A 27,487-nucleotide genomic window follows, 5' to 3' on the forward strand; every position below is an offset into this window, starting at 1 on the left:
TGGACCAAAAGACTGTGGAACCGTGTGCTGTGGTCAGATGAGTCCACATTTCAGCTAATTTTTGGAAAAACTGAAAGGCATTGGCCAAAGGGATGAAAATGAAAGAAATTCAGAAGTTCAGATGGGATAATGAATGGAAATAAACATGGGAGCAGTGAGTAAATGAAGCTAAGAGTTGGAGTGTGTTAATTAAGACAAGCTAGAGTATGCATAATCATAGAGCTAAACAATATGGCAACAGGTCTTTTGACCCAACTTGTCTCCCTGAGTTAGTTCTATTTGCCTGCAGTTAGCTTATGTTCATCTTTCCTATCCATATAATTATGCGACTACCTTTTAATTATGACTGACAACATAACTGTACCCACCTTTACCACTTACTGTGAGGTAATCTTGTTACTTTATAAATCAGTGAAAGCCCACTTTGAATACAGAGTACATATTTAATCAGAATATAAAAAAGAGTCTTGCGGCTTTGCAAAGAATATAGACTAAAGCTAAAATATTTGGGTTGAATTGAATTACAAGGTGTTATGTAAATTAGCAGTGTTCTCTTGATAAAGAGAATATTGAAAGCCTGGTTAGGATTTTAAAGGGAATGAATTATATGGACTATATTGAGCTATCCAAAGTAATTGAATCAGAGGACAACGGCCTGTGATTGAAGAAAATAAACATAAAAATCATTATTGGAACTATATTCATGGGGCTCGTGATTATGGAATAGACTGACAAGGGCAATAAGAAAAGTGGTATTAATCCAAATGCAATTTAGATTTCTTTGAAAATAACTGTGGGATTGGTTATGCAAGCAACTTGAGAAGTGGCAGCAAGTATAGTGTACTTGTGAGGCCCAAGAGACAGTAGATCTAATTTCTTCATGATTTCTTCAACTCCTACCTGGAGCTTTTGAGGAAGTAATGCAGTGATTTTTTGATTAGGCACAACTGTTATTGTATCTTGTGACAAAAAGATTAAATGGCCATCGTTTTCTCCTTTAATAAAAAGAAAAATTCTGGTATTGCTCCGTAGGTCAGGATGCAGCAATGGGAAGATAAATAGAATTAATGTTTTGGATTGAAGATTAAAAAAAACATTAAGCTTTATTTCTCCTTCATGATTCTGCCAAAGCATCTTCAACCTGAAAAATAAACTCAATTTCTCTTTTGACAGACTGTCTGAATTGCTCAGTGTTTCCAGCACTTTTGTTTGAATTTTAAATTAAATGAACTGTTTGATATTTGTTTAAAAAACTGAAAAAAATTGTATCAGAAAGAGATACAAGAGTCATCTCCAGTTCTCAGATTGCTACACTGGCTTCCTGTGCATCAGAGGACTGACTTTAAAATATTACTACTGGTTTATAAAGCACGGAATGGTCTTGGGCCAAAATACATCTCTGATCTCCTGCTGCATTATGAACCCTCTGGAGCTCTCAGGTCATCTGGGGCAGGTCTGTTTACTGTCCCCAGGCTCAAAACTAAACATGGTGAAGCAGCATTTAGTTACTATGCTCCACATATCTGGAATAACCTTCCAGAGGAGCTAAAGTCGGCCCAGACTTTAACCTCTTTTAAATCAAGGCTTAAAACTTTTGCTTTAGCTTTTAATTAGAATCTCCTGCACTGTAACATATTTATCATATCTATTTTTGTGTGATTTTATTCTCTTATATATTGTCTGAAATTTGATGTTTGATTTTTATATCCTGTTGTATGTAAAGCATTTTGAATTGCCTTGTATTTGAAAAGTGCTATACAAATAAATTTGCTTACTTGTTTCTAATGCAATTGTACTTAAATTCACTTGCCATGAATACTATTCTATTTCTTAATACTTTAGTTTTCAGTCTTGGTAAAGACTTATGAAAAGTTTCAATATAATAGTGTGTATGCTTGAAGTAAGGTTGTTATCCAAACAAGAAATAGTCAATCCTGACGCATTTCAAATCATAGTTAGGGACTTCATTGTGGTTTGTTTGAAGAAAACCCTGCCCAATTATCATCCGCATATAACCTGTAGCACTAGAAGTCCCAATACACTAGACCACTGTAAGATAAGGAATGCCTATCGTTCTATGCCCAGACTGCATTTCGGAAAATTGGATGACTTTGCTGTCTTTCTACTGCATAAAGGCAGAGGCTAAAGAGCAAAGCTACTGAGATGAGGACAAAAAAGAAATGGTTACAGGAGGCAAAAGAGTGGCTACGGATTTCTTAGAGTCTGTAAACTGGGCTATGTTCAAAGACTCATCTGTGGATCTGAATGAATACACACATCATGGTTGTCATGGACTTTATTAAAACAGGCGTAGATGAGTGTGTCCTCACAAAATCAATTGGAGTCTTCTCCACCCAGAAGTCCTGGATGAACCATGAGATCAGCAATCTGCTTAGGGTCAGATTATAAGATTTAGGAGCAGAACTAGGCCATTTGACTGATTGAGTCTGCTCCGCCATTTCATCATAGCCGATACAATTTTCCTCTCAGCCCCAATCTCCTGCCTTGTCCCCGTATCCCCCGACCAATCAAGAATCTGTCAACCTCTGCCTTAAATATGCACAGCTGCCTGTAGCAAAGAATTCCACAGATTCACCACTCTCTGGGTAAAGAAATTACTCGTCTCCATTCTAAAAGGAAGCCCTTATATTCTGAGACTGTGTCCTCTGGTCTTGGGCTCTCTCACCATAGAAAACATCCTCTACATATCCATTTTATCAAGGCCTTCCATCATTTGATAGGTTTCAATGAGGTCACCCCTCAATCTTCTGAATTCTAGTGAATACGGGACCAGAGCCATCAAATGCACTTCATATGTCAAGCCATTCAATCCTGGAATCATTTTCATGAACTTCCTTTGAACCCTTTCTGGTTTCGGCACATCCTTTCTAAGATAAGTGGCCCAAAACTGCTCTCAGTGTTCCAGGTAAGCCTCACCAGTGCTTTATAAAGTGCACTACACAGACCCCTGTGGAACACCACTAGTCACTAGCAGCCAAGCAGAAAAAGCTCCCTTTATTCCCATTCTTTGTCTCCTGCCAATCAGCCACTGCTTTATCCATGCTAGAATCTTTCCCGTAATACCATGGGGTCATAACTTGTTAAGCAGCCTCATATGCCTGGTGATGGAAACTTGTTGCAGCTGAAAGAACAAGGATGCAGATGTTACTGCTGCTACACAGCTGCTGGACCTCAGTTTGATCCTGACCTTTGTGTGGAGTCTGCATGTTCTTTCAGTGACCGTGTTGATTTTCCCCAGATGTTCTGGGCTGTTGTTTCCTCCCACGTGTGGTAGGTATGTTGCATAAGGTGAATTATCCGTTAGTGTAAGTTAATGACAAAGTAAATTAAAGGGAAGCTCAGGCATGTGTAAGAGAGTAAGTTGCAAGGCTATAAGCAATAAGAAGAAAAGGACTGCAGATGAGGTTGCTTGCCTTCTGTGATATTGTAAGTATAATATGAGGAAATTGTGAAGGGTAATTTGTTGAATGCAATTCTAGAGTTGTGGAAATTTAGGACTAAGGGATCTTTGTTCTTCCTTTGGCCAGAAGTGACATGCAAATATGTAGAAAAAAGTTGAAGGGTGAGAACAATTTGCTGGAGTATTAGAATTAGAAAGCTTTTGAAGTTAGTAATCTTTGACATTTCAAAGGAAGAAAAAGGGTCTTCTGATGCAGCACCAAAATGTGGCAGACATGAAAGTGGAACTGTGGTCCAGGACAGCTTAGAGTGAGTCTGAATTGCTCCATTGAGGGTTCAAAAGCAAGCATGACTTTAAATGTTGGTATGTTTTCTCTGTTGAGGACTTCTGACTTCAGTTTTATCCAGGCACCTTTTGCAATACTTTATTAAATGCTGCTTTGATGTCACTCTTTCTTCTCTTTGTGTTTTTTGGCCAAAGTTTGGACCAAAGTGCTGAAAAGCATGAAGTCAAGTGTCCTGGGGAAGTCCCATCTTGGCACTGTTGAGCAGGTTATTAGTAAGCAAATGGAATTTGATGGTGGAGACCGCTTCGCCAAACACCTGTGCTCTATCCACCAGAAAAAGCAGGATCTCCCAGTGGCCACCCATTTTAATTTCACTTTCCATTCCCGTTCCAGTATGTCTGTCTGTGGATCATGTACTGTCATAATGAGGCCACACTCAGGTTGGAGGAACAACACCTTATATCCTGCCTGGGTAGCCTCCGGCCTGATGGCATGAACATCGATTTCTTGAATTTCTGGTAATGTACCCTTTTACTATTCCCCGTCCCCTTTTCCCTCTTTCACCTTATCTCCTTGCCTGCTCATCACCTCCTTCTCGTGCACCCCCCTTTTTCTTTCTTCCACTGCCTTCTGTCCTCTCCAATTAAATTCCCTCTTCTCCAGCCCTTTCACCAATCAACTTCCAAACACTTTACTACATCCCTCTCCCTCCTGGTTTCACCTATCATCTTGTGTTTCTCCCTCCCCTCCCCCACCTTTTAACTCTACTCCTCATCTTTTTTTCTTCAGCCCTGCTGAAGGGTCTTGGCCTAAAACATCAACTGTAGATGCTACCTGGCCTGCTGAGTTCCTCCAGCATTTTGTGTGTGTTGTTTGGATTTCCAGCATCTGCAGATTTTCTCTTGTTTGTGCTGTTAATTTCTATCAATTTGCTGGTAATTCAGTCAGGCCTAACTGGGTAGTTATTGGCCAATTTACACTATATTTTTGTGATCAGAATATAGTTGGGCAATGTTCCACATTGTTTGATAGATGCCAGTATTATAACTACTGGAATATCTTGGCTCAAGTCGCAACTAATTCTGAAACTCGGGTCCTCAGCATTACAGCTGCAATGAGTTCAGACTCTTTATGGTATGCAGGGCTCTTGGCCTTGATGTCACTTCGAGTGAGTTGACTAACAATTGCTTTCTGAGACAGTGGGCATCTCAGAATGAAACCAAAATGGAATATCTATTCATTGCTTCTGGCTGAACTTGTCTCTTGACATTTGCATATTGGGCTCTACATTATTAGGGATGAGGAGATATTCCGGGAATCTTCCTCCTGTTAGCTTTATGATTGTCTGACATCACCACTAGATGTGGTAGTTCTTCAAAGCTTTGATCTAATCCATTTATTGAGAGATCCTTAGCTTTCTCTATTGCATCCTGTTCAGCATGGACACAGTCCTGACTTGCATCTGTCTGGCATCTCCTCTGCTTATAGGTATGCCTGGAGCTGACCCTGGCCAACACTTCCAAATATCTTGTTGAACTCGGGTTGATTGTCTAGCTTGACAGTAAAGGTAGAGCAAGGGATATGCTAGGCCAAGATATTACAATTGCAAGATTGGAATTGTGTACATTTCTGCTGGTGATGCATTTCTAATCAGAAAACACTAAACAGCAAATGATGGCAGTCAATTCCAAACTATGGTGGAAGAAATAGAGTTAACATTAACATTTAGAGATGACTAATTCAGATAAGTTAAATATTTTTTCCATTGGAGAACAAGTGTGGGCAGTAGTTTAAATTAGGGAATAAAGATACAAAGGATATCTGAAGATCTTGTTTAGAGGAGCTAAGTTGCAAATAAATTTGGGCTTGTTTTCAAGAGGGAAGTGATTATGCACTTGGGTAAATAGTTAGGGTAAAAGAAATGATCAGGGAAGTTAGAATGAGTAGAATGTTTTACGGTGAGTTAACAACAGAGTGTCCCTGCCTCAATGCAATTCCATAATAATGTGATATTTTTTTTTCCTTTACCAACTTCCATCCAAGAAAATTGAGATATTTAGATTTCAATTGAACTGTGAATGATTAACAGTTTTAGCTTCTCAAGTTGCTTTGTGCAGCACAGGATGAAGTCTTTTCAAAATATCTCTTGTAACAGAACAGTAGTTACAGATAAATGTTTTTCTATAATCATCTTGTCTCTTACTGACTCTTATGCAAGTACTGTACAGTTTTCAGTGTGACTTCTCTGTGGAGTTTTATAACATAGTAGATGTGCAAAAGCCAACACTGGCTTTCCATTTAAGTTCTGTTTGTTGCTACTGATGTTTCTCTGCTTATTTCTTGTTACTGACCAAAGGAATTTTACTCAATTCTGATCATTAAGCTTTGATTCTGGTGTGGCTTAATTATCAAACTTAACAAAATGACCTTATCAGAGGTGGAATCTCGAGGTCTGGGTGAGTTTCATGAGCTTCGAAAAAGGAAATATAACTACTGTTGATCAAAATAAATTGATTATAAAGCTTGAAACTACAGGCTAGTTAGCATTTGCTAAATATTGCATGCTTAGCCCACTGCTCTGTCCTCTGTACACACATAATTGTGTAGCTAGGCACAGCTCAAAAGTCATCTATAAACTTGTCGACAATACAACTGTTGTTGGCAGAGTTTCCGATGGTGACGAGGAGGTGTACAGGAGTAAGGTAGATCAGTTGATTGGAGTCTCAGCAACAACCTTGCACTCAATGTCAGTAAGGAAATGATTGTTTTCTTCAGGAAGAGGAGTCAGTCCTCATTAAGGAATCAGAAGTGGGAAGGGTGAGCAGTTTCAAGTTCCGCGGTATATTGAAGCAATTACAAAGAAGGGGTGACATTAGCTATATTTCATCAGGGGTCTGAGGAGAATTGGTATGTCACCAAAGACACCAAAGGCTGTTCACTTGGCTTTGGAGTACCTTGATTTCTGCAATACAAATGTCACTCTGCTGATTATCGCTAACAGCTTGGTGTTCATCACCATCATCCCTCAGTACTAATCCAAAGCTTCAAAACTTGGGCCTCTGTAACTCCCTCTGCAACTGGTTCCTTGACTTTCTTAACAGGAGACCACAGTCAGTGCAGATCGGAATAACATCTCCTCCTCGCTGACAGTCAACACAGGCTGCATGCTTAGCCCACTGTTCTACACTCTCCACACTCATGACTGTATGGCTAGACATAAGCTCAAATGTTGTTGGAAGAATTTCAGATGGGGAGGAAGGAAATAGATTGGATGGGTGAGTGGTCAACAACCTCTCAGTTTATGTCAGTAAGACCAAGGAATTGATTGTGGATTTCAGGAAGGGGAAGTTGGGAGAGCACGCTAGTCCTTATTGAGGGGTTAGTGGTGAAAAGGATGAGCAGCTTCGAATTCCTGGGTGTTAATATCTCAAGAGAAATCTATCCTGTGCCCACCATATTGATGTAATTATAAAGACAGCATGCCAGTGGCTATACTCTTCATTAGGAGCTTGAGGAATGTTGTTATGTCACCAAAGACTCTAGCAAATTTCTGCAGATTCACCATGAGGAGCATTCTGTTATGCAGGCTGCAATGCACAAGATAGAAGGAGCCTGCAAAGAGTTGCAGACGCAGCCAGTTCCATCTTGTTAGAGAGTATTTTCAAGTTATGTGAAAGTAGCCAGATATTAATTCAAGCATGAACCAGTCTTCAGTTTTTGTTGTAAAAAATTGCAGGCAGTAAATTGAAGTTAAAAGCACACAGACTAAGCGATTTCATATGCATCAGTCAAACATTAACACATAGGGTTGTGTTAATTGCACTGCAACTATGGTTTTTAAGTAATTTGCAACATTGTAAATAAGTTCAGAGAAGTTTGTGATTAGCAAAGGTAATTTGAACATTCAGAAGTGTTTCCACTGTGGACAGCGATTTAAAGGAAGCATTGTTAACTCAAATATTGAAGTAAACGATGACATTGTAACAATTCACATTGTGTTGTATCAGCTACTGCACCTTTGAACTTAAGGGTATAAAAATGTGATGTATATTTGGGTTTGTGAGCCTCTCCCAAGGGTCTCCTGAATGATGCCTGCTTGTTGTGACGAATGAAGACTTCTATATTGCAAGCTTCAGTGTCTGTCTGGTAACTTTGATCACAGTCACATCATTTGGCGGCTTGTTCAGAATGCGTTCGTGACCTACTGTGTGTCCGGCGACTTAAAGGTGTTTTTAAGAGTAGTACCCATGCTTGGATCTGCTCAGGTCAACAGGCACAGGATCACAAAGTATCAAAGAACACGGCAGAGAGCTGAACTGCTAGATATAAAAGTGAGTGTGTGCGCGTGCAAGTGTAAGCGACAGTATTTGGTAGCACGGTGAGGCAGGGCCACCAGTTTAAAGATGGCTACTGATCATTCAAAACACTAGAGGAGTGTGTGTATACTCATTCAGGATACTCCATGGCAGTGTACTTATTTGTAGCGTGTTAGTGTTTTTAAGAATAAGTTTTAAACTTTAGGGTATAGACTTTTATATGAAAGGGAATACAACCGGCATCATGAGTTTGGCAGCACTGAAGTGGAAGATTGCAGAATACGTACTTCATGGTATGTACTGTTTAATTTTTATCCATCCCTAATATTTTTCATAGTGTGGGAATTAATGTGAAAATATATAAGGAGAGGTTATACCCAGGTATATTTGTTGAGATGGCACCTGTTGAGGTCAAGGAATGGCAGGTTGAGAATCCCAATTACTCCAGCCATGCCTAAACATCGATTCCCACTTCACATAACCTTCACTCCCCAATGAGAAGCAGAGCATTTTGTCAGAGCAGCCCTCACTTAGGATTGCTATGGGATTTCAGAATTCTGTACCGAGCTTGACGAAATTATTGAAATTCACCAAATGCACCCAAAAGTTATACACGTGTTGGTAAAACCAAAATGCCTGAAGAACATGTAGGTTAGTATGACCTAGGGAGTGCAGGATGGTACATGGGCAACCGCTGGGAATGCCAATAATGATGAAAGATTTTGCTTCTTCAGGGGGAAGTGAGTGTAACTGGGGAATGATAATGTCAGTGGTTCAGAGAGCTGATGAATCTGCCATGGATTATGCTGAGTGTAAATATGGAGCAGATGAAGGTTGGTCAATCTAGGGCTGATCCTGCCTTCCTGAAAATGCTGAAGGAAGGCCTGAACTCATCTGACTAGGAAGTTTTGTATCTGGGAGTAGCAGTGGGATTGACCTACCCGCAATGGTATCATGGGTGGGGGAGATAGATCAAAGGAGGAGGAAAAGAAGTCATAAAGTGGCTGTAGTGAATGAACGAAGCTACTGTGAAGATGCAGAGTATGTGGTTTCTGAGCCAGCGACCAGGACACCTAATAAAGGAGTGCTGGAATAGCCATTGAAGGGTAAATTAGATGATATGATAAAGTTGTGGCCCCTAGGCTACAGTTGGAGGCTTTGTCCTTAAAAGATAAAAAGGTTTGAGAGTTACTCACCAAGACAGGCAGACACCAGAGTAGCGCCCTCTCCATCGATTTGACTGATGATCAGATTATTGAGCTGGTTAGAACTGTATCCAGTTCAGACAAACAGCTGGCTGCAGCATCCATTGTCAGTATTGGTCACCCATGGATGTACACAAAGGATTTATTAGGCTGGCAAAGTGAAATGTTAGTGGACATAGGGTTGTCAGTATCGATAATTGATCTACCTTTACCTATGACTGGAGAGCTGATTTAATTATCAGTGCAGGGCATGGAACAATGAGGAGAAAGAAGAGTAAGCCTCAGGTTCTTGAAATTAAGGGAGCGCATCTTCCTGTGGACTTTTGAGTATGCCCAAAATACAGGGGTACTGTCCTAGGATTAGACACATAAAGGCAGGTGATATCATAGATTTAGGAAAGGGGAAAATAACATGGAGAAAACGGGAACAACAAAGCTGTATGACAACATAGCCCGCAAAGAGGTAATAGCTCCAAGATGATACAGGAGACAGGGTGAGGTTCATGAATCTGTAGTTCGATCGCTGATCTTGCTGAAAGGCGATGCAGACTTGAGTGACCAACTGGCCTAATTCTGTACTTAATCTAGAAATTTAAATTAATCATTGAATCTTACAGGTCTTAAGGGTGTGCATTTTGTCAGTTGGACATGTGCAAGAGCTTTAATAGAGCTGCTCAATTTATTCCAGCACCTAGATAGATAGATAGATACTTTATTCATCCCCATGGGGAAATTCAACATTTTTTCCAATGTCCCATACACTTGTTGTAGCAAAACTAATTACATACACTACTTAACTCAGTAAAAATATGATATGCATCTAAATCACTCTCTCAAAAAGCATTAATAATAGCTTTTAAAAAGTTCTTAAGTAGTTTACTTAAATACATTAAATACAATCAACCCCGGCACTTTAACATATCTTACTCCTGGCGGTTGAATTGTAAAGCCTAATGGCATTGGGGAGTATTGACCTCTTCATCCTGTCTGAGGAGCATTGCATCGATAGTAACCTGTCGCTGAAACTGCTTCTCTGTCTCTGGATGGTGCTATGTAGAGGATGTTCAGAGTTTTCCATTATTGACCGTAGCCTACTCAGCGCCCTTCGCTCAGCTACCGATGTTATACTCTCCAGTACTTTGCCCACGACAGAGCCCGCCTTCCTTACCAGCTTATTAAGACGTGAGGCGTCCCTCTTCTTAATGCTGCCTCCCCAACACGCCACCACAAAGAAGAGGGCGCTCTCCACAACTGACCTATAGATCATCTTCAGCATCTCACTACAAACATTGAATGACGCCAACCTTCTAAGGAAGTACAGTCGACTCTGTGCCTTCCTGCACAAGGCATCTGTGTTGGCAGTCCAGTCTGGCTTCTCGTCTAACTGTACTCCCAGATACTTGTAGGTCTTAACCTGCTCCACACATTCTCAGAAATCTTCCAAATTTATCAAGTTAAGAGGAAAAATTACTTCAGAAATTCCTTTCAGGCAGTATGTAATGCATTCTAACACCATTCTGCATGAAAGTAATTCTTTAGTTCTTCTGCCAATTATTTTAAATCAATGGCATCTGGTTGCTGAGTTCTTTTCTGAAGGAGATTATTTATCACTAGTTAGTCTGTCAGAGCTCTTCATTATTTTGAACAAGCTTATTGAATTTCTCTTTAAAGATTCTGCAGGAAAATATGCTCCAGAAAGAAAAAACTCCAGCTCTTCAACATGTATATACATATCAAAATGCACTTTGTCCTGTTATCACACAAGAGAGCTAAGATAGGAGTTCCAAGACAAAATAAAAGAATGCCGAAAAATAGCAAATTAGGGAAAATTGTAGGGGGGAATTGACTCTTTTAGATTGAAGATTTTTCATCAGAAATACAAAGATTTAGAAATCAGATATGCTTATATATTTTAGAGAAGACAGCAGAAGGAATTTGTGTGAGAGGATGAGAGACTGAATGATAATAGTTGTGCCAGCTGGCAGGGATCTCTGGTTTGTTGATCGCAGCTGATGTCTCTGGAGGAGAAACTGTAAGTGGAAGGAGATGAATGAGGCCAGGAGCGAGAGGAAGAGCTAGTGCTGGAAGTGTGAGATTACATTGCGTTGTCTAAAGTCTGAAAATAGAGAACATTAGGAAAAACTCAAAGGTGAGGCAGCATCCATGAAGAGGATAAATGAAAAGTACATCACAGATGACTTTATGCACTTTTTGGCACTGTCTTTGAATTTTGTCCTCATTGCAGCTGAACTGTAAACTATACTATATTGTTTTTATTTTCCTGAAAAAGAAGAAAGTATTTGCATTTATATACATATTCAACTACTTTAGAAACACCCCAAGCTTTAAACCCATTGATTTTTGAAGCACTGTTGAGACTTATCACAGCAATATTCAAAGTACCGTAGATTCCGTATTACAGAGCGCACCTGATTAAAAGCCGCAGGCTCTAATTTTAGAAAGAAAATCAATTTTGTACTTGTACAAGCCGCACCGAATTTTAAGCCGCAGGTGTCCCACGTTGTAATATGAGATATTTACACAGAAAGATATTACACGTGAGGATTTTTTAACTTTTAATTAAATCCGTATGGTAACATAAACAAATACATATTGCAAATGCTTTTTTTCGAACCGTGCTTGTAACACGGCTACTTTTAAATATACATACGTATCGGTAACACACAAATTACGTTGCGTATACTTTTTTACTGAACAGTGCACGAACAACATTCCAATATCTCCTAACGACTGGTAAAAAAATATATACTGCAGCCTACCAGGAAAAGTTATTGATCGCCTTTAACTTAAAAGCAGCGTTTTCGCTCGGGTCTAATGCACTCCCCCCCACCTTTCCGTTTATCGCAAACCGGTATTTTTCCACAAGACGCGGCGAAACCGGATGTGACGTCATAGCATCCCGGGATGTAGTACAGAAAACAAATATACTTAAAACACTTCTAACTTTAACTAGAAAATACTAACAAATGAATTACTAAGCAAAAATATTATAAACTAAATAACTGCCATAAAGGCAGCACAATGCTTTTCTTCGAGTGTTTTCCATGTTGATGAGGGTGAGTACAAATGACTGATTTACAATAATTTAATTGTGAAAGTGCGCTTGATTTATCGTACAATTTCATTGGACCTCTGTGAACTACTCATCAATTTTATTGGTCTACTGTTACGAGGCAAAATGTTTTTGGCGGCATGAAAAAAAACCATGCATTAGCCGCACCGTAGTAAAGGCCGCAGTGTTCAAAGCTGTTCAAAGCGTGGGAAAAAAGTAGCGGCTTATAATCCGGCATCTACGGTAAATTCATTATCAAGGTACATATATGTCACCATACTTAACCCTGAGGGCATACTCAATAAAAGAATAATAGAATAATAACCATAATAGAATGAAGGACTGCACCAACTTGGGCATTCAACCAGTGTGCAAAAGGCAAACTGTGTAAATAGAAAAAATAAAGAAATAATAATAATAATACTAGTTAATAAATAAGCAATAAATATCGAGGGCTTGTGAGGAAGAGTCCTTGAAATTAAGTCCATAGGTTGTGGTAAAATTTCAATGATGGTGCAAGTGAAGTTATTCCCTTTGGTTCAAGAGTCTGATGGTTGAGGTACCCCTGATCTTGAACCTGGTGGTGTGAGTCCTGAGGCTCCTGTACCACCTTCCTGACAGCAGCAGTGAGAAGAGAGTGTGAACTGCATGATAGTGTCCCTGATGATGGATGCTACTTGCCTGTAACAACGCTTTGTTAAGATGTGCTTAATGATGGGATGGGTTTTGCTTGTGAGAACTTGGCTGGATCCAGTACTTTCTGTAGGATTTTCCATTCTAGAGCAATGGTGTTTCCATACACCATTGTGATGTATGTTAACTATGAAGCGGCCAGTCAATATACTTATCATTGCACATCTATAGAAGTTGGTCAAAGTTTTAGATGTCATGCCAAACCTTCACAAACTCTTAAGAAAATTAAGGTGCTACTGTGCTCTTTCCATAATTGCACTTGTGTGCTGTGCCAAGGTCCTCTGAAATGATAACATGGAAAAATTTAAAGTTGCTGATCCTCTCCTCCTCTGATTCTCCAATGAGGACTGGCTCATTGACCTCTGGTTTCCTCTTCCTGAAGTCAGTAATTAGTTTCTTGGCTTTGCAGACATTGTGTAAGAGATTGTTATTATGACACCACTCAGTCGGATTTTCAATCTCCCTCCTATATACTGATTCATTACTATCTTTGATTTGGCCTGCGACAGTGTTGTTTTCAATAAACTTGAAAGCGGCATTAGCCACACAGTTATAAGTGTAAAGTGAGTAGAGCGGGGGCTGAACGTGCAGCCTTGTGTACCTATGCTGATGGAAATTGTGGAGGAGATGTTGCCATTCTGAGCTGACTGGTGTCTGCAAGTGAAGAAATTGAGGATCCAATTGAACAAGGTAGTATTGAGGCCTAGGACTTGAAGCTTTTTGATTATTTTACAGGCAATGATAGTATTGAATGCCAAGCTCTAGTCGATAAAAAACATTATGATATGTGCATCTTTGCTGTCCAGGTGTTCCAGAGTTGAGTGAAGAGCTATTGAGATAGCATCTGCTGTAGACCTGTTGTGCCAGTTGGCAAATTGCAGTGGATTCAAATTACTTCTCAGGCAGATGTTGATATGTTTCATCACCAAACTCTGAAAACACTTCATCACGATGGATGTAAGTGCTTGTGGATAATAGTCATTGAGGCAGGCTACCATGTTCTTAGGCATTGGTATATGAAGCCTTCTTAAATCTGGTGGGTATCTCACATTTCCGAAGCGAGAGGTTAAAAGTTCTCGGTGAACACTCAAGCCAGTTGTTCAGCACTGGACTTTAGTACTTGGCCAGCGATTCTGTCTGGGTGGATACTTTTCGGCGTATATTCAGAAACTACTTCACACATGTACGAATGGCAAGATCCTACAGATTGTGTTGTGGTATGAAATTAAAACTTTTAATTCTAGTGTAAATGTTGGCCAGAGCAAAAGGAGGTGCAATCTGATCTTTGAGATAGACTCCTGAGAAGTGTGGAAACAGACCAATCTGGTTCATATCTTGTCGGAGTTGTAATTTTAGATTTTTAAGAAGTGTTAGGAAATACTCAGGTCATATAGCATCTTTAGACAAAGAAAGTTAGATTCGCATCCTGGGATATAATCATTGAAATTTGTTCTGTATTGGAGTTGTAGCAAATCCATACCCAAGTGAAATTAACTTATTTACTTATCTACATGATGCGCACCAGCCTTACTGGTATATGATAAATAAGAGCTTAATTTAAGTGATGCATCAATTAAACAAAAATCAGTTTTGAGCCTCATGTCCAGCTAATAGTGGGCTTGTGATGCTGCTTGCAGACACTTGATCTGTCTTAAAAAAAAAATCCACATCTCATTGCTGAGTATTTTTAGTGACTGTTTTGTGGTCAGATGATTTTACATGGTTCCAGATGGTTATCATTATACATAGCACAGGCTGGGTAGAACCACTTTGTCATTTGGATTTTATTCTGACTTAAAAATCAAGTAGACCTTAATAAAGCATTTTGGGTTGTTCAGCTAAGTGTATTCTGTTTCTGATCACTGCCTGCGGTGGTGTGTATATCCGTGGTTATGAAAGAGCTCTCCCTATTTGATTAATGTGCACTCAGCAGAGATTAATAGCTGTAGACTTATAGTGACATTAGCACATCTGGAATGGAGATTGTTTATGATCTGAGCATTTTCTGAACTATTGTAATTATAATCTGCTGGCTATCTTAGCCTGCTAAAGCACATAAATGTAACTTTGTAAAATATCTTGAGTTTTTCTTAAAATCTGAAGTAAATCAGAGGTTCTGACTTGTGTTTCATGATTGATGAGAGGGATTGCATAATTGAGTTGTCTCTAAATGGAGGTATAACCAGAATCTAATCAACATCTTTTCTACATGGGTTGTAAATGGAACCTGTGTTTAAAAAAAAATTAACAAACTATTTCCTCATTGATAAGTAAAGAAATATTTATTTAAAATAGCACAGAAATTGTAGCACATTGACCTAATTAGTCTGGAGTACATCCTGTGCTTCATCCCAGATCTCAGGTGTTTCTATATCTTTCATGCCAGTGACACCTTAGCAGACTCTGTGGCTTTGTTTAATTGTCCTTCTGCCTTTGTGCCTCTTGAGAACTTGCAGTATGTTTGGAAGCTGGGGGAAGGGTGGAAGGGTAATGTTTTTGTGAACTGGATGATGCGAAAAGACTTAGTTTCTGAACTAGAGAAGGGAATAAATAGAACTTCGAATTTATGAAGGGATAAGTGTCTTAGTGGTAGAGTGGACCATTAAATTGGAAGTAAATCTACTGGACTTCATGCCTGAATAATAAGTATTTGAATAGTGTATAGCAAGCATACAGATCAAAAAGAAAAAAAAAGCATCGACATAAGCTCTGGCTATTGACATTGTTACTTGTGCACGTTGACTCTAATGCAGCTTTGGGTAAGAGAGTATAATCATGCAGCAGATACAACTCCTCTCTACTGTGACATCTCAGATTGGAGTTAGTCATCTTTAATTCCAAACATTTATATAGAGATAATTTAGTTTGGAAATAGGAAAATGTCCTCTATTCAAATATTCCTTAACCTTGAATTGGGTGAGTAGCTTGGTAACTTTAATTTATCCACTTTGACTTTGAACAAGCTTAGTGCATCTCTACAATGGAGTTCAAGTCATTTTACACAGGCATATGAGGAAAGCTGAAGAAATTCTATAAAGTTTGACTATAAGTGGGTATGTGCAATTGCAGAATAATGCAGTATAGTACCAGGAGCTATACTTTGGAACACTTGTATCAGTAGTTGCTGCAGGTGTTTTCTGTGGAGAAAGCAAGAACATGAGAGCTTAAAATTTTAATCATCTTTCATAAGGAGCATCATTTTACTCAGAAAAATACATTTAAAATGTAGTGTTGGTAATTCCTTGGTAGGAGTACCAATATGTATAAAATTTATTTGTTTTTGTGATGTTTGACAGAGAAATCCTTGTCAGATACCAAAACAAAATCCTGCTCTTAAATTATAGACATGGCATACAAACAGCTAAGGTGTTAGTTGCACCTTCAGATCTATGTTGCCCACCCCCTCTTTATCTCCCCCCCATTTACATCTTAAAAAGCAGCTTTTATAAGCAGATTAGTACTCTGATACCTGAACTTAGATAGATAGATAGATACTTTATTCATCCCCATGGGGAAATTCAACTTTTTTCCAATGTCCCATACACTTGTTGTAGCAAAACTAATTACATACAATACTTAACTCAGTAAAAAATATGATATGCATCTAAATCACTATCTCAAAAAGCATTAATAATAGCTTTTAAAAAGTTCTTAAGTCCTGGCGGTAGAATTGTAAAGCCTAATGGCATTGGGGAGTATTGACCTCTTCATCCTGTCTGAGGAGCATTGCATCGATAGTAACCTGTCGCTGAAACTGCTTCTCTGTCTCTGGATGGTGCTATGTAGAGGATGTTCAGAGTTATCCATAATTGACCGTAGCCTACTCAGCGCCCTTCGCTCAGCTACCGATGTTAAACTCTCCAGTACTTTGCCCACGACAGAGCCCGCCTTCCTTACCAGCTTATTAAGACGTGAGGCGTCCCTCTTCTTAATGCTTCCTCCCCAACACGCCACCACAAAGAAGAGGGCGCTCTCCTCAACTGACCTATAGAACATCTTCAGCATCTCACTACAGACATTGAATGACGCCAACCTTCTTAGGAAGTACAGTCGACTCTGTGCCTTCCTGCACAAGGTATCTGTGTTGACACATCTGTGATCTTGGTTTTATTTGTAATATTATGAATTAGAAGTTTGCAGGCTCACTAAAATATTAATTTTGCAGGGTAATTTCAGGGGACAGAAATTGAGGAATGGTACAGTAGAAGGTGTATAAATGGGTTTTGCCCATAGTCTGCTGCTCAGAGTTTAAATTAAGATATCAATTTAAAATGTATACTCCATAACAAATCACTGAATAAAGAACTTTTATTCAAAATGATGAAAAACATTTTATTTAGTTGTAATATAAGATGAAATTTTAGGAAAGGTGATGAATTTGGAAGGATTTGTGAAAGGAGTGAGGAGATGTGAATGAATTTTGGAGCGTAAGTGTAGGGAGAAAATTGCTGAACATGGGAGATGGAGACAAAGTAGTGATGTTAAGATAGGAAAATGTAGGTGAAGTTGATCCTTGTGAGAATGGTGATTAAACATCTGGATGTGATAATGTGTTTGAGGTTCTAAGCTGAATATGAGCTAAGTTGGGTGTTGAAGAGTGCAATTTTATAGAGATGGAAGTAGCGATATTTTTGCTTGAAAGGGCACTGTCAAAATTCAGCTCTGCTGGAAAGGATATATGGGTTACAAATAGGCTTACTAAGTCTGAGGTATTGACTAGAATGGAGGAATTGAAGGTGAGGGTGAAATTCATGATAGTTACTGTAGACAAGTCCTCCCTGTATTCAACAGAAGGAAGTTCAACACTAAACATACCCATCTAGAAACAGTGCTGTTTTTCAAGCATTACATTGGAATAATGTAGGAGCCCAAGCAAAAAATTCTAAACAATGACTGTCATCATTTTGATTTCAATGAGGATAGTAGGGCTTCAGATGAAAAGGTTAAGTCAAAAGTACTAGTTTTGCAATAAATTTATTTTTGTTTAATATTTCTAATATTTATAAACTCATTTTATTATTTCACTGTTTCTTTTATATTTTTCTAAATGTAATAGTTAAGTGGCATTTAGAACTGTTTCAGAAGCAGGGCTGCTTCTTTGCCTTGTACAAGCCTCATACCTACCTAAACTATAGGCTGTAGGAATCTTGAATGTTTTGGGCCAGTGAGTTTGTCCATAAGCATCCAGATTGATGAAGTGTAGGTGTGAAGAGACAAAGGGAATGACACTAAGTATGAGATCCAGTTCAGTAACATCTGTCCCCATAGTCTTTGAGAACAATTTTGTGTTTCTGTTTCAGTACTCTCAATGAAACTTTTCTAATGATTTGTGAAAGGAAGGGGAAAGAAGCATGGAGTACATATTGCTGACAACAAATTCATTTATTCTGTACATTGGTGTATTTGCTTTGGTTGTATTTGTTCTTCATTATTGAACGTCTGTTACTTCACACTTCAGTTTTGTACCATGTTTGTGAGATTGACCAACTTGAATTAAGTCTTTCACCAAAGCTACATCATTAGAAAAGTGACAATGTTTTGCTCATCAAATCTACAGTGTTCAATAACCCTTTAGGGGTCAGTAGGCATTGACTAGTTCTTAATCCATGATGGTGTAGAGACCATTTCAGCTGATGGTCAAGTTATTGAACTGATGTTTCAGAATTCCCACCATGACAGCTAGGAATTTAAATTCAATTGAGGAAATGAAGAGCTATAATATTATATATTGGATTATTATTTGAAAGCCTCAAGTAATTCACTCATTTCTCCATTTGTTATTCCTGATCCGGAGCAATCTGATTGATCCTGAACTGTCATTAGAAATGGGAAACTACCCAATCAAAAGGCCAATTAGGAAGGAATGCTAACTGCTCATTTTGGCTGTAATACTTCTATCTTGTGGATTCTTTTAAAATCAGTATTTTTTCCCAATTTTTATTTTTGTTCCAAGTTGACAAGCACTGTTTTTAAAAAAAAATTTTTTAAATTAGTTTTTCAAAACATTTTACAAAATTAAAAACCCCAAATCCCAATGAGGAGCATTAATACAGTGCAAGATTAAGCATACAATAACAATATGCTACAAAGGAAGAGAGTTGAACAAAAAAGCACCTAAATTGAAGACAAGTGAGCTTAGTGTCCTCCCCAAGCCCCACAACACAAGAAAAAAACAACAACAACTCCAGACCAACCACCACACAGTGTAAAGAGTATAAGTCCGGACAGTCAAACTCCCAGACTGTAAATACACTTAGTAACAGAGGATAATAATGCCTACTACCAGAAAAAAAAAGGAGCTGAAAGCAAGGGACCGAAAGGAAGAAAAAAAAAGAAAAAAAAACCCCTAGTCAAGAGGAAGGTTGTGAAAGTACTCGATAAAAGGTCCCCAGACCTTATAGAACTTTAGATCCAAATTAAGAACTGAATAATTTTTTCGAGGTCCAAGCAGGCCATAATGTCGTTAAGCCATTGCGCATGAGTGGGCGGGGCAACATCTCTCCATCTAAGGAGGAGCAAGCGCCTCACCAGGAGAGAGGCAAAGGATAGTATTCGGCATTTGGTCGGACCCAGACATAAATCTGCCTCGCCCAAAAACCGAACAGAGCAATTAAGGGGTTAGGTTCAAGATGCTGATTCAGAATACCCGATAATGTAGTGAAGACATCTTTCCAGAATTTCTCCAAGCTAGGACAGAACCAGTACATATGGATGAGAGAGGCCACGCCCCTCTTGCATTTATCACAGAGCGGACTAATGCCAGGGTAGAATCGAGATAGTTTAGATTTAGACATATGGGCTCTATGAACAATCTTAAACTGTAAAAGGCAATGGCGAGCACAAAGAGAGGTTGAGTTAACCGATTTGAGAACTGAGTCCCAGCTCTCCTCGGATAAGGAGATATTTAAATCCTGCTCCCAGGCCATTTAAATTTTATCCACAGGGGCCCGTCGTAAGGCTGCTAGTTTATCTCGGATAATTGAAATTAAACCTTTACCTAGTGGATTAATGGAAAGAAATAGGTCCATAGCATTTTTCGCAGGCATTTCAGGAAAGTTAGGAATTAAAGGAGCAGTAAAGTGTCGGATTTGGAGATATCTGAAAAAGTGAGCGTTAGGCAGGTTGAACTTAACGGAGAGCTGCTGAAAAGAAGCGAAGCGATTATCAATGAAGAGATCTTCAAAATGTCTAATGCCCTTCCTGTACCAAACATGGAATGCTGAATCGAACGTGGTAGGTAAAAAAAGGTGATTATGTGTGACAGGGCTAGAAATGGAAAACCCCTGGAAACCATAGCATTTCCTGAACTGAGCCCATATACGCAAAGTGTGTCTAACCAGAGGATTAGCTATTGATCTGGGCAGACTGCTAGGGAGTGCAGAGCCAAGAAGTGCAGATATAGATAATTCTTTAGTGGAGCTCAACTCCATTGCCACCCAGTTAGGGCACTCGGGTTGACCGTGGAAGAAAGACCAGAAGGCAGCACAACGTATATTAGCTGCCCAGTAATATAAGCGAAAGTTAGGTAAAGCCATGTCACCCTCTTTTTTAGATTTTTGGAGGTGGATTTTATTAATTCTAGAGCGCTTATTCTGCCACAGATATGACAAAATAATAGAGTCTAAGGAATCAAAAAATGATTTAGGAATAAAAATTGGGATAGATTGAAATAAGTATAAAAATTTGGGGAGAACATACATTTTAACAACATTAATACGACCTACCAAGGACATAGATAGAGGTGACCATTGTACCAGACTCTGTTTTATAGCATATGAAAGATTGACAAAGTTTTCACGAAAGAGATCTTTAAACTTCTTTGTGACTGTAATTCCAAGATAAGTAAATTGATTATGGACTACTTTAAAAGGGAGATCACAAAATATTAGTTCTTGTGCTTCTTTATTAATTGGGAAAAGTTCACTCTTATGTAAGTTGAGTTTATAGCCAGAGATCTGGCTAAACTGGTCAAGGAGTGAAAACATTAGAGGTAAGGATGTAGACGGATTTGAGAGAAAGAGTAATAAGTCATCAGCATAGAGAGAAACTTTATGCTCAACACCCCCCTCTCCAAATCACGGTCAATTCAGGACAATTTTGAAATGCTATCACCAGAGGTTCTATAGCCAAATCAAAGAGAAAGGGACTTAACGGGCAACCCTGACGGGTGCCACGTTTGAGATTAAATACTTGGGATTTCTGAAAATTAGTTAGAACAGAAGCAGTAGGACACAGGTACAGCAATTGGATCCAAGAGATGAAACTTTGGCCGAGGTCAAATTTTTCTAAGACTGCAAAAAGGTAGTTCCACTCTATACGGTCAAATGCTTTCTCCGCATCAAGGGAGATAACACATTCAGGAGTCCCAGTTGGAACTGAGTATAAAATATTAAATAGACGCCGAATGTTAAAAAAAGGGAGACGGTTTTTAATAAAGCCTGTTTGGTCATCAGAGATAATGGAGGGAATAACGGTTTCTAATCTATGAGCCAACACTTTAGCTAAGATCTTTACATCAACATTGAGCAGAGAGATCGGCCTGTACGAGGAACACTCTGTTGGGTCTTTGCCCTTTTTTAAAAGAAGAATAATAGATGCCTCATTGAAAGAGGGTGGCAATTTGCCGTAGTTAAACGAGTCAGATAATACTGAAAGTAACTGAGGGGAAAGAAGTGAGGAGAATGATTTATAAAATTCCACAGGGAACCCATCAGGTCCAGGAGATTTCCCTGAAGACAGTGCAGAAATTGCAAAAGATATTTCTTCTGGTGATATAGGCGCATTGAGTTTGGCTTTGAAATCAGATGAAAGTGAGGGGATATTCAGATTCTGTAAAAATTGATCCACAGAGATATTGTCATTCAGGGATTCAGAGGAATAAAGCCGAGAATAAAATTTTTTAAATGCGTCATTAATTTCTAAATGATCCGATGTAAAGTCTCCGTTCTCCTTCCGGATCTTTGTAATATGTTGTTTGGCTTTGGAACGCCTCAGCTGATTGGCTAGGAATTTACCAGACTTATCCCCATGAATGTAAAAGCGGCTCTTGCTTTCGAGAAGTTGGCGTTCGACAGGTTGAGTGGACAGAAGGTTAAATTTAGTTTGGAGTTCAACGCGCTTCTTGTATAATTCAGGGTTCTTAGTTTGGGCATATATTTGATCCAAATCTTTAATCTGGTTAATGAGGTCTGCTCGATCTGCACGGGATCTTCTATTGAGATTTGCTGTGTAAGAGATTATTTGATCCCTCAAATATGCTTTCATGGCATCCCAGACAATCTGGGATGGCACTTCAGGTGATGTATTAGTGTTAAAATAAAAGGTTATCTGGTCCTTAATAAATTTTACGAAATCATCATCCGATAGTAAAGTTGAATCGAACCGCCAGTGTTTGTTCCTCTGAGGGAGACCAGGAAAGTTCAGAGAGAGGGTAATTGGGGCATGGTCAGAAATCTGTATACTCTGATAGTCACAAGTGTGGGCAAATGGGATAAGTTGGTTATCGAGTAAGAAATAGTCAATTCTGGTGAAGTTATGGTGAACATGTGAGAAAAAAGAATAATCTCTCTCCGTAGGATGGAGGAAACGCCATATATCAGAGATACCAAAATTAGAGAGAAACAATTGAATAGCTAAGGCAGATTTAGTAGGTGATCTGGTAACAGAGGACGATCGGTCCAGTTTAGGATCCAACCAACAGTTGAAGTCACCACCCAATATAAGAGAGTATGAGTTTAAGTCTGGTAGTGAGGAAAAAAACTGTTCAAAAAAGTTAACATTATCAAAGTTGGGGGCATACAGGTTTGCTAGTGCAACTCTAGTGTTATATAGTTTACCAGAAACAATAATAAAACGGCCATTTGTATCAGATATTTTATTATGGAGTTCAAAAGGAATATTTGAGTTAATAAGAATGGAAAGTCCCCTAGCTTTAGCGGCAAAGGATGAATGAAAATGCTGACCTGCCCACTTTGACAGAAGTCGGGAGTTATCAGAACAACGAATATGAGTTTCTTGGAGGAAAGCAATGTCAGCTTTGAGTTGTTTAATATGTGAGAATACCTTCCTCCTTTTAACAGGGTGGTTCAGTCCCTTTACATTCCAGCTCACGAATTTAAGTGCACTAGCCATTATCAAATACTAATGCATAAAAGGCAGCAGGCATATAAAAAATCAAGCAGTACAATAGCAGTCTGGAAGCAGAGATGTAAACATAGATTCGTAAGGTCAAAATATAAACATGTCCTAAGCAATAAAGAGATGTTGGAACTGGAAAACCCACCCCACCCGCACAACCCAAAACTAGACGGCTACCAAAACAAGTAGCTAGCTCTACCAAAAAAATTAACCCAAATACAACTTCCAGATCTGTGTCGTTAACAACAGTTCCGTATAAATACTATAGCAAATAATAACTAGTTTATGCACTAGAAAACATAACTACAGATTAGAACACCTTCTGCAGAAATATACCACTTAATACAGAGAAAATCGGAAGAAAACCAAAACTAACCTACCCGCGAAAAATTATAGAAGAATAAAGTAAGAGAAAGGGAAAAAAAAGGTAAGAAGGAAAAAGAAAAAAGAAGGGTAAGGGGAAAATTATAAATTCAAGACGAGTATTTATCAACCATTTACAGAGAAGGGAGAGAAAAATTCAGAGATTAGAAAAAGGGTGAAGAAAAGAAAAAGATAATATAAGTAAATATTTAAAGCAAAGGAAAAATAAATCAGCAGTTGAACTGTGAACCGACAAACAGGGAGGCCTTCACTAAAGACTTCGAACCTCCAAAACAAGTTAGAGTTAGTTGTAGAACTCTGTAGGTAAAGTTATACAAGAATAAAAATAGGTTACACACACACCAAATCCCGGGAGAGATTGTCAACAGCCCTTAAAGTTTCAATGAATAATGTCTGAGTGATTCAAGTGAATTCCGAGTCCAGAGAAAGTAATTTTACTACGAGGAGTACTTATCCACCATTTTAGGAGGTCCGATCAGATTCCGAAGATGACTGGATAGCCGGAAGACTTGCCACAAACGCTTCAGCTTCCTTTGCTGATTTGAACCACTTGAATTCCCCGGTATTAAGCTTGATTCGTAGATCAGCAGGATTACGAAGGGAAGGTTTGAAACCACGATCAAAAAGCACTTTCATTACGCCTTTAAGCTCAGCGCGCAACTTTAAGGTCTGGGGTGCAAAATCTTCCACAAAGCGAATGGTTGTATCCTGGAAAGAAAAAGAACCTCTGCGACGTGCTTCCACAATCAGACTGTGTTTTACCTGGTATTGATGGAAACACAAGACTACTGGTCGCGGACGGGAGCCCAGAATTCCGGGGGGAATGTAAACTCTGTGTGCCCGTTCGAGCTCGGGCGGCTTCGGAAGCAAATCTTTCCCGAATAACTTACAGAGAAACTCGGCGAAAAACTTCACGGTTGATCCCTTTTCAGTCGCCTCTGGTAGTCCCAGAATTCTGAGGTTGCAGCGTCTGCTACGATTTTCGAGATCCACCATTTTGGAAAGAAGTTTATTAGATTTTTCCTCTAAGCTGGAACAGAGAGTCTCCAAGTATCGAACATGACTTTCTAAATCTTCAGAAGTCGAATCGATGCGAATTAAGTGTTCAGCATGTTTGTCCACTTTATCGTTGATCCGATCCAGTTTGTCTTCTAACTGTTTGAAAGCGGTTTTAAATTCCTTTAAGATTTCGTCTCGGAGCTTTCCCAGCGCAACCAGCGTCTCGTCCGACGGGGTCATAGCTTCTTTTCTCCCGGATTTAGAACTCTTGCTAGACATTGTAAGTTAGATATATTCACAGGCAAGTAAGAGATACCGAAATAATTCCTAACTAAGGTTTAAAAAATGGAGACATTTAGTGCAAAGGTAGCGACAGTAACGGAACAAAAGTTCGGAGCAGCTAAACAATCGCCATCTTACCGGAAGTCCCGTTGACAAGCACTGTTAACTTGTTTCTGGTCATTTTTAATATGTGAGCTTGCTAATCAGTGAATTACTCAACTTTGGAAAGTTTGACAGGTAAACTCAATTAGGCCATTACTGGAATGAAATTGCTAACAGCTCATAAGGCAACTTCATGACTCTTCTGGTGGGAGAAATAGTTGAAATTTATTATTAATTTTATTATTAGCATTGGTTTTGAAAATCAGGATATGTGTAAACTTTGAACTCTTGTGTACTTTTATAGAAATGCACAATGTTCCAGTTGGTGACGAGCTGTTGAATTTTGGTAATAAACATCATGATGAAGAAGAGGTGGCAATGAACTTGATGTCACAGTCAGCACAGATGAGCACAGAATCTCCCTTCAGACTTACTGGTAAGGATGCATCTCAAATTTTATGATCATAGATTTTTTTTCATTTGGCTTGTAGTGGATGCTGGAGAAGAAAAATATGGGAGAAGAAAAATATGGAAGAAGTTGTTTCAACTATTTCTCTCTCACTGCCTTGTAATGTCACATTCCTCAATTGACTGAGCTCCTGAAATGTAAATATATTGAATAATTATCTGGTTCTCTTGCAGTTTGTTACTCTGCTGTCCTCATTCTCCCCGTCCTAGACCCCTTCATTAAGATCTATGCATTTTCTGTTGTGAGCTGAAGAAAGGGAAGAAATTTTGTTTTTTAAAATAGCAACTTTTTCTAGACAGAAACTTGAATTTTAGCAGAGCATTTGCCATCATATATATATTGTAAGGCATATTCCAATAAAAACAAAAATGAAAACTGCATATGCTGGAAATCTGAAATAAAAAGAGACCATCCTTGAAACACTCAGCATGAGAGGACATCTGTAGAAAGTTTCTGGTCAAAACAGGCTTCATTTGAGTTGGGAAAGAGACAAAAACATTAGTTTTAAGTGAGAGAAGATGGGAGAAGGATTGCTAGGGCAAAGGAAGTAACTGTGATGGGCAGAGTCACAGTTGCAATGGGGATAAGTTGCAGAGATCCTCTGGTCAGATAGAGGAATGGAGGCAGCTATATGATGAAACCAACAGAAGCATAATGTAAATTGTAAACATGAGGAAATCTATAGATGCTGGAAATCCAAAGCAACATGCACAAAATTCTGAAGGAACTCAGCAGGTCAGGCAGTATCTATTGCGAAGAGTAAAACACTTCAGGACCGAAAGACAGACAGACAGACATACTTTATTGATCCCGAGGGAAATTAGGTTTCGTTACAGTCACACCAACCAAGAATAGCGTAGAAATATAGCAATATAAAACCATAAATAATTAAATAATAATAAGTAAGTTATTCCAAGTGGTAATAAGTCCAGGACCAGCCTATTGGTTCAGAGTGTCTGACACTCTGAGGGAGGAATTGTGAAGTTTGATGGCCACAGGCAGGAATGACTTCCTACGACGCTCAGTGTTGCATCTCGGTGGACTGAGTCTCTGGCTGAATGTACTCCTGTGCCTAACCAGTACATTATGGAGTGGATGGGAGTCATTGTCCAAGATGGCATGCAACTTGGACAGCATCCTCTTTTCAGACACCACCGTCAGAGAGTCCAGTTCCACCCCCACAACATCACTGGCCTTACGAATGAGTTTGTTGATTCTGTTGGTGTCTGCTACCCTCAGCCTGCTGCCCCAGCATACAACAGCAAACATGATAGCACTGGCCACCACAGACTCATAGAACATCCTCAGCATCGTCCGGCAGATGTTAAAGGACCTCAATCTCCTCAGGAAGTAGAGACGGTTCTGACCCTTCTTGTAGACAGCCTCAGTGTTCTTTGACCAGTCCAGTTTATTGTCAGTTCGTATGCCCAGGTATTTGTAATCCTCCACCATGTCCACACTGACCCCTTGGATGGAAACAGGGGTCACTGGTGCCTTAGCCCTCCTCAGGTCCACCACCAGCATTCTGCTCACACCATGTGACAAAGTTTCCCACCGTAGCCCTGTACTCTGCCTCATCTCCCTTGCTGATGCATCCAACTATGGCAGAGTCATCAGAAAACTTCTGAAGATGGCAAGACTCTGTGCAGTAGTTGAAATCTGAGGTGTAGCTGGTGAAGAGAAAGGGAGACAGGACAGTCCCCTGTGGAGCCCCAGTGCTGCTGACCACTCTGTCTGACACACAGTGTTGCAAGCACACGTACTATGGTCTGCCAGTCAGGTAATCAATAATCCATGACACCAGGGAAGCATCCACCTGCATCACTGTCATCTTCTCACGCAGCAGAGCAGGGCGGATGGTGTTGAACGCACTGGAGGTCAAAAAATATGACCCTCACAGTGCTCGCCGGCTTGTCCAGGTGGGCATAGACACGGTTCAGCAGGTAGATGATGGCATCCTCAACTCCTAGTCAGGGCTGGTAGGTGAACTGGAGGGGGTCTAAGTGAGGGAAGGGGGGGGGGGGGGAGATGCCTGAATTTAAAGTTGGGTAAGGAGTAAGAGGCTAGCTGGCACAGAGGGGTAGTAGTGAGAGAGCAATTCACCGAACTCTAGTTGAAGG

The 27,487-nt window shown here is 39.4% G+C and overlaps 1 protein-coding gene across 9 annotated transcripts in view; it reads left to right on the forward strand.

Annotated features, from left to right (window-relative positions):
• LOC140729553 (uncharacterized) overlaps positions 1 to 27,487 on the forward strand; it is a 281,549-nt gene that overhangs the window by 142,623 nt on the left and 111,439 nt on the right. For all 9 annotated transcript variants that reach the window (XM_073049421.1, XM_073049432.1, XM_073049452.1 and 6 more), the window contains one exon: positions 25,203 to 25,334. In XM_073049421.1, the coding sequence (XP_072905522.1) occupies positions 25,203 to 25,334 (132 nt within the window). The remainder of the gene's footprint in view (positions 1 to 25,202; positions 25,335 to 27,487) is intronic.

This window comes from Hemitrygon akajei, chromosome 1, assembly GCF_048418815.1.
Source record: "Hemitrygon akajei chromosome 1, sHemAka1.3, whole genome shotgun sequence".
Lineage (NCBI taxonomy): Eukaryota > Metazoa > Chordata > Chondrichthyes > Myliobatiformes > Dasyatidae > Hemitrygon > Hemitrygon akajei.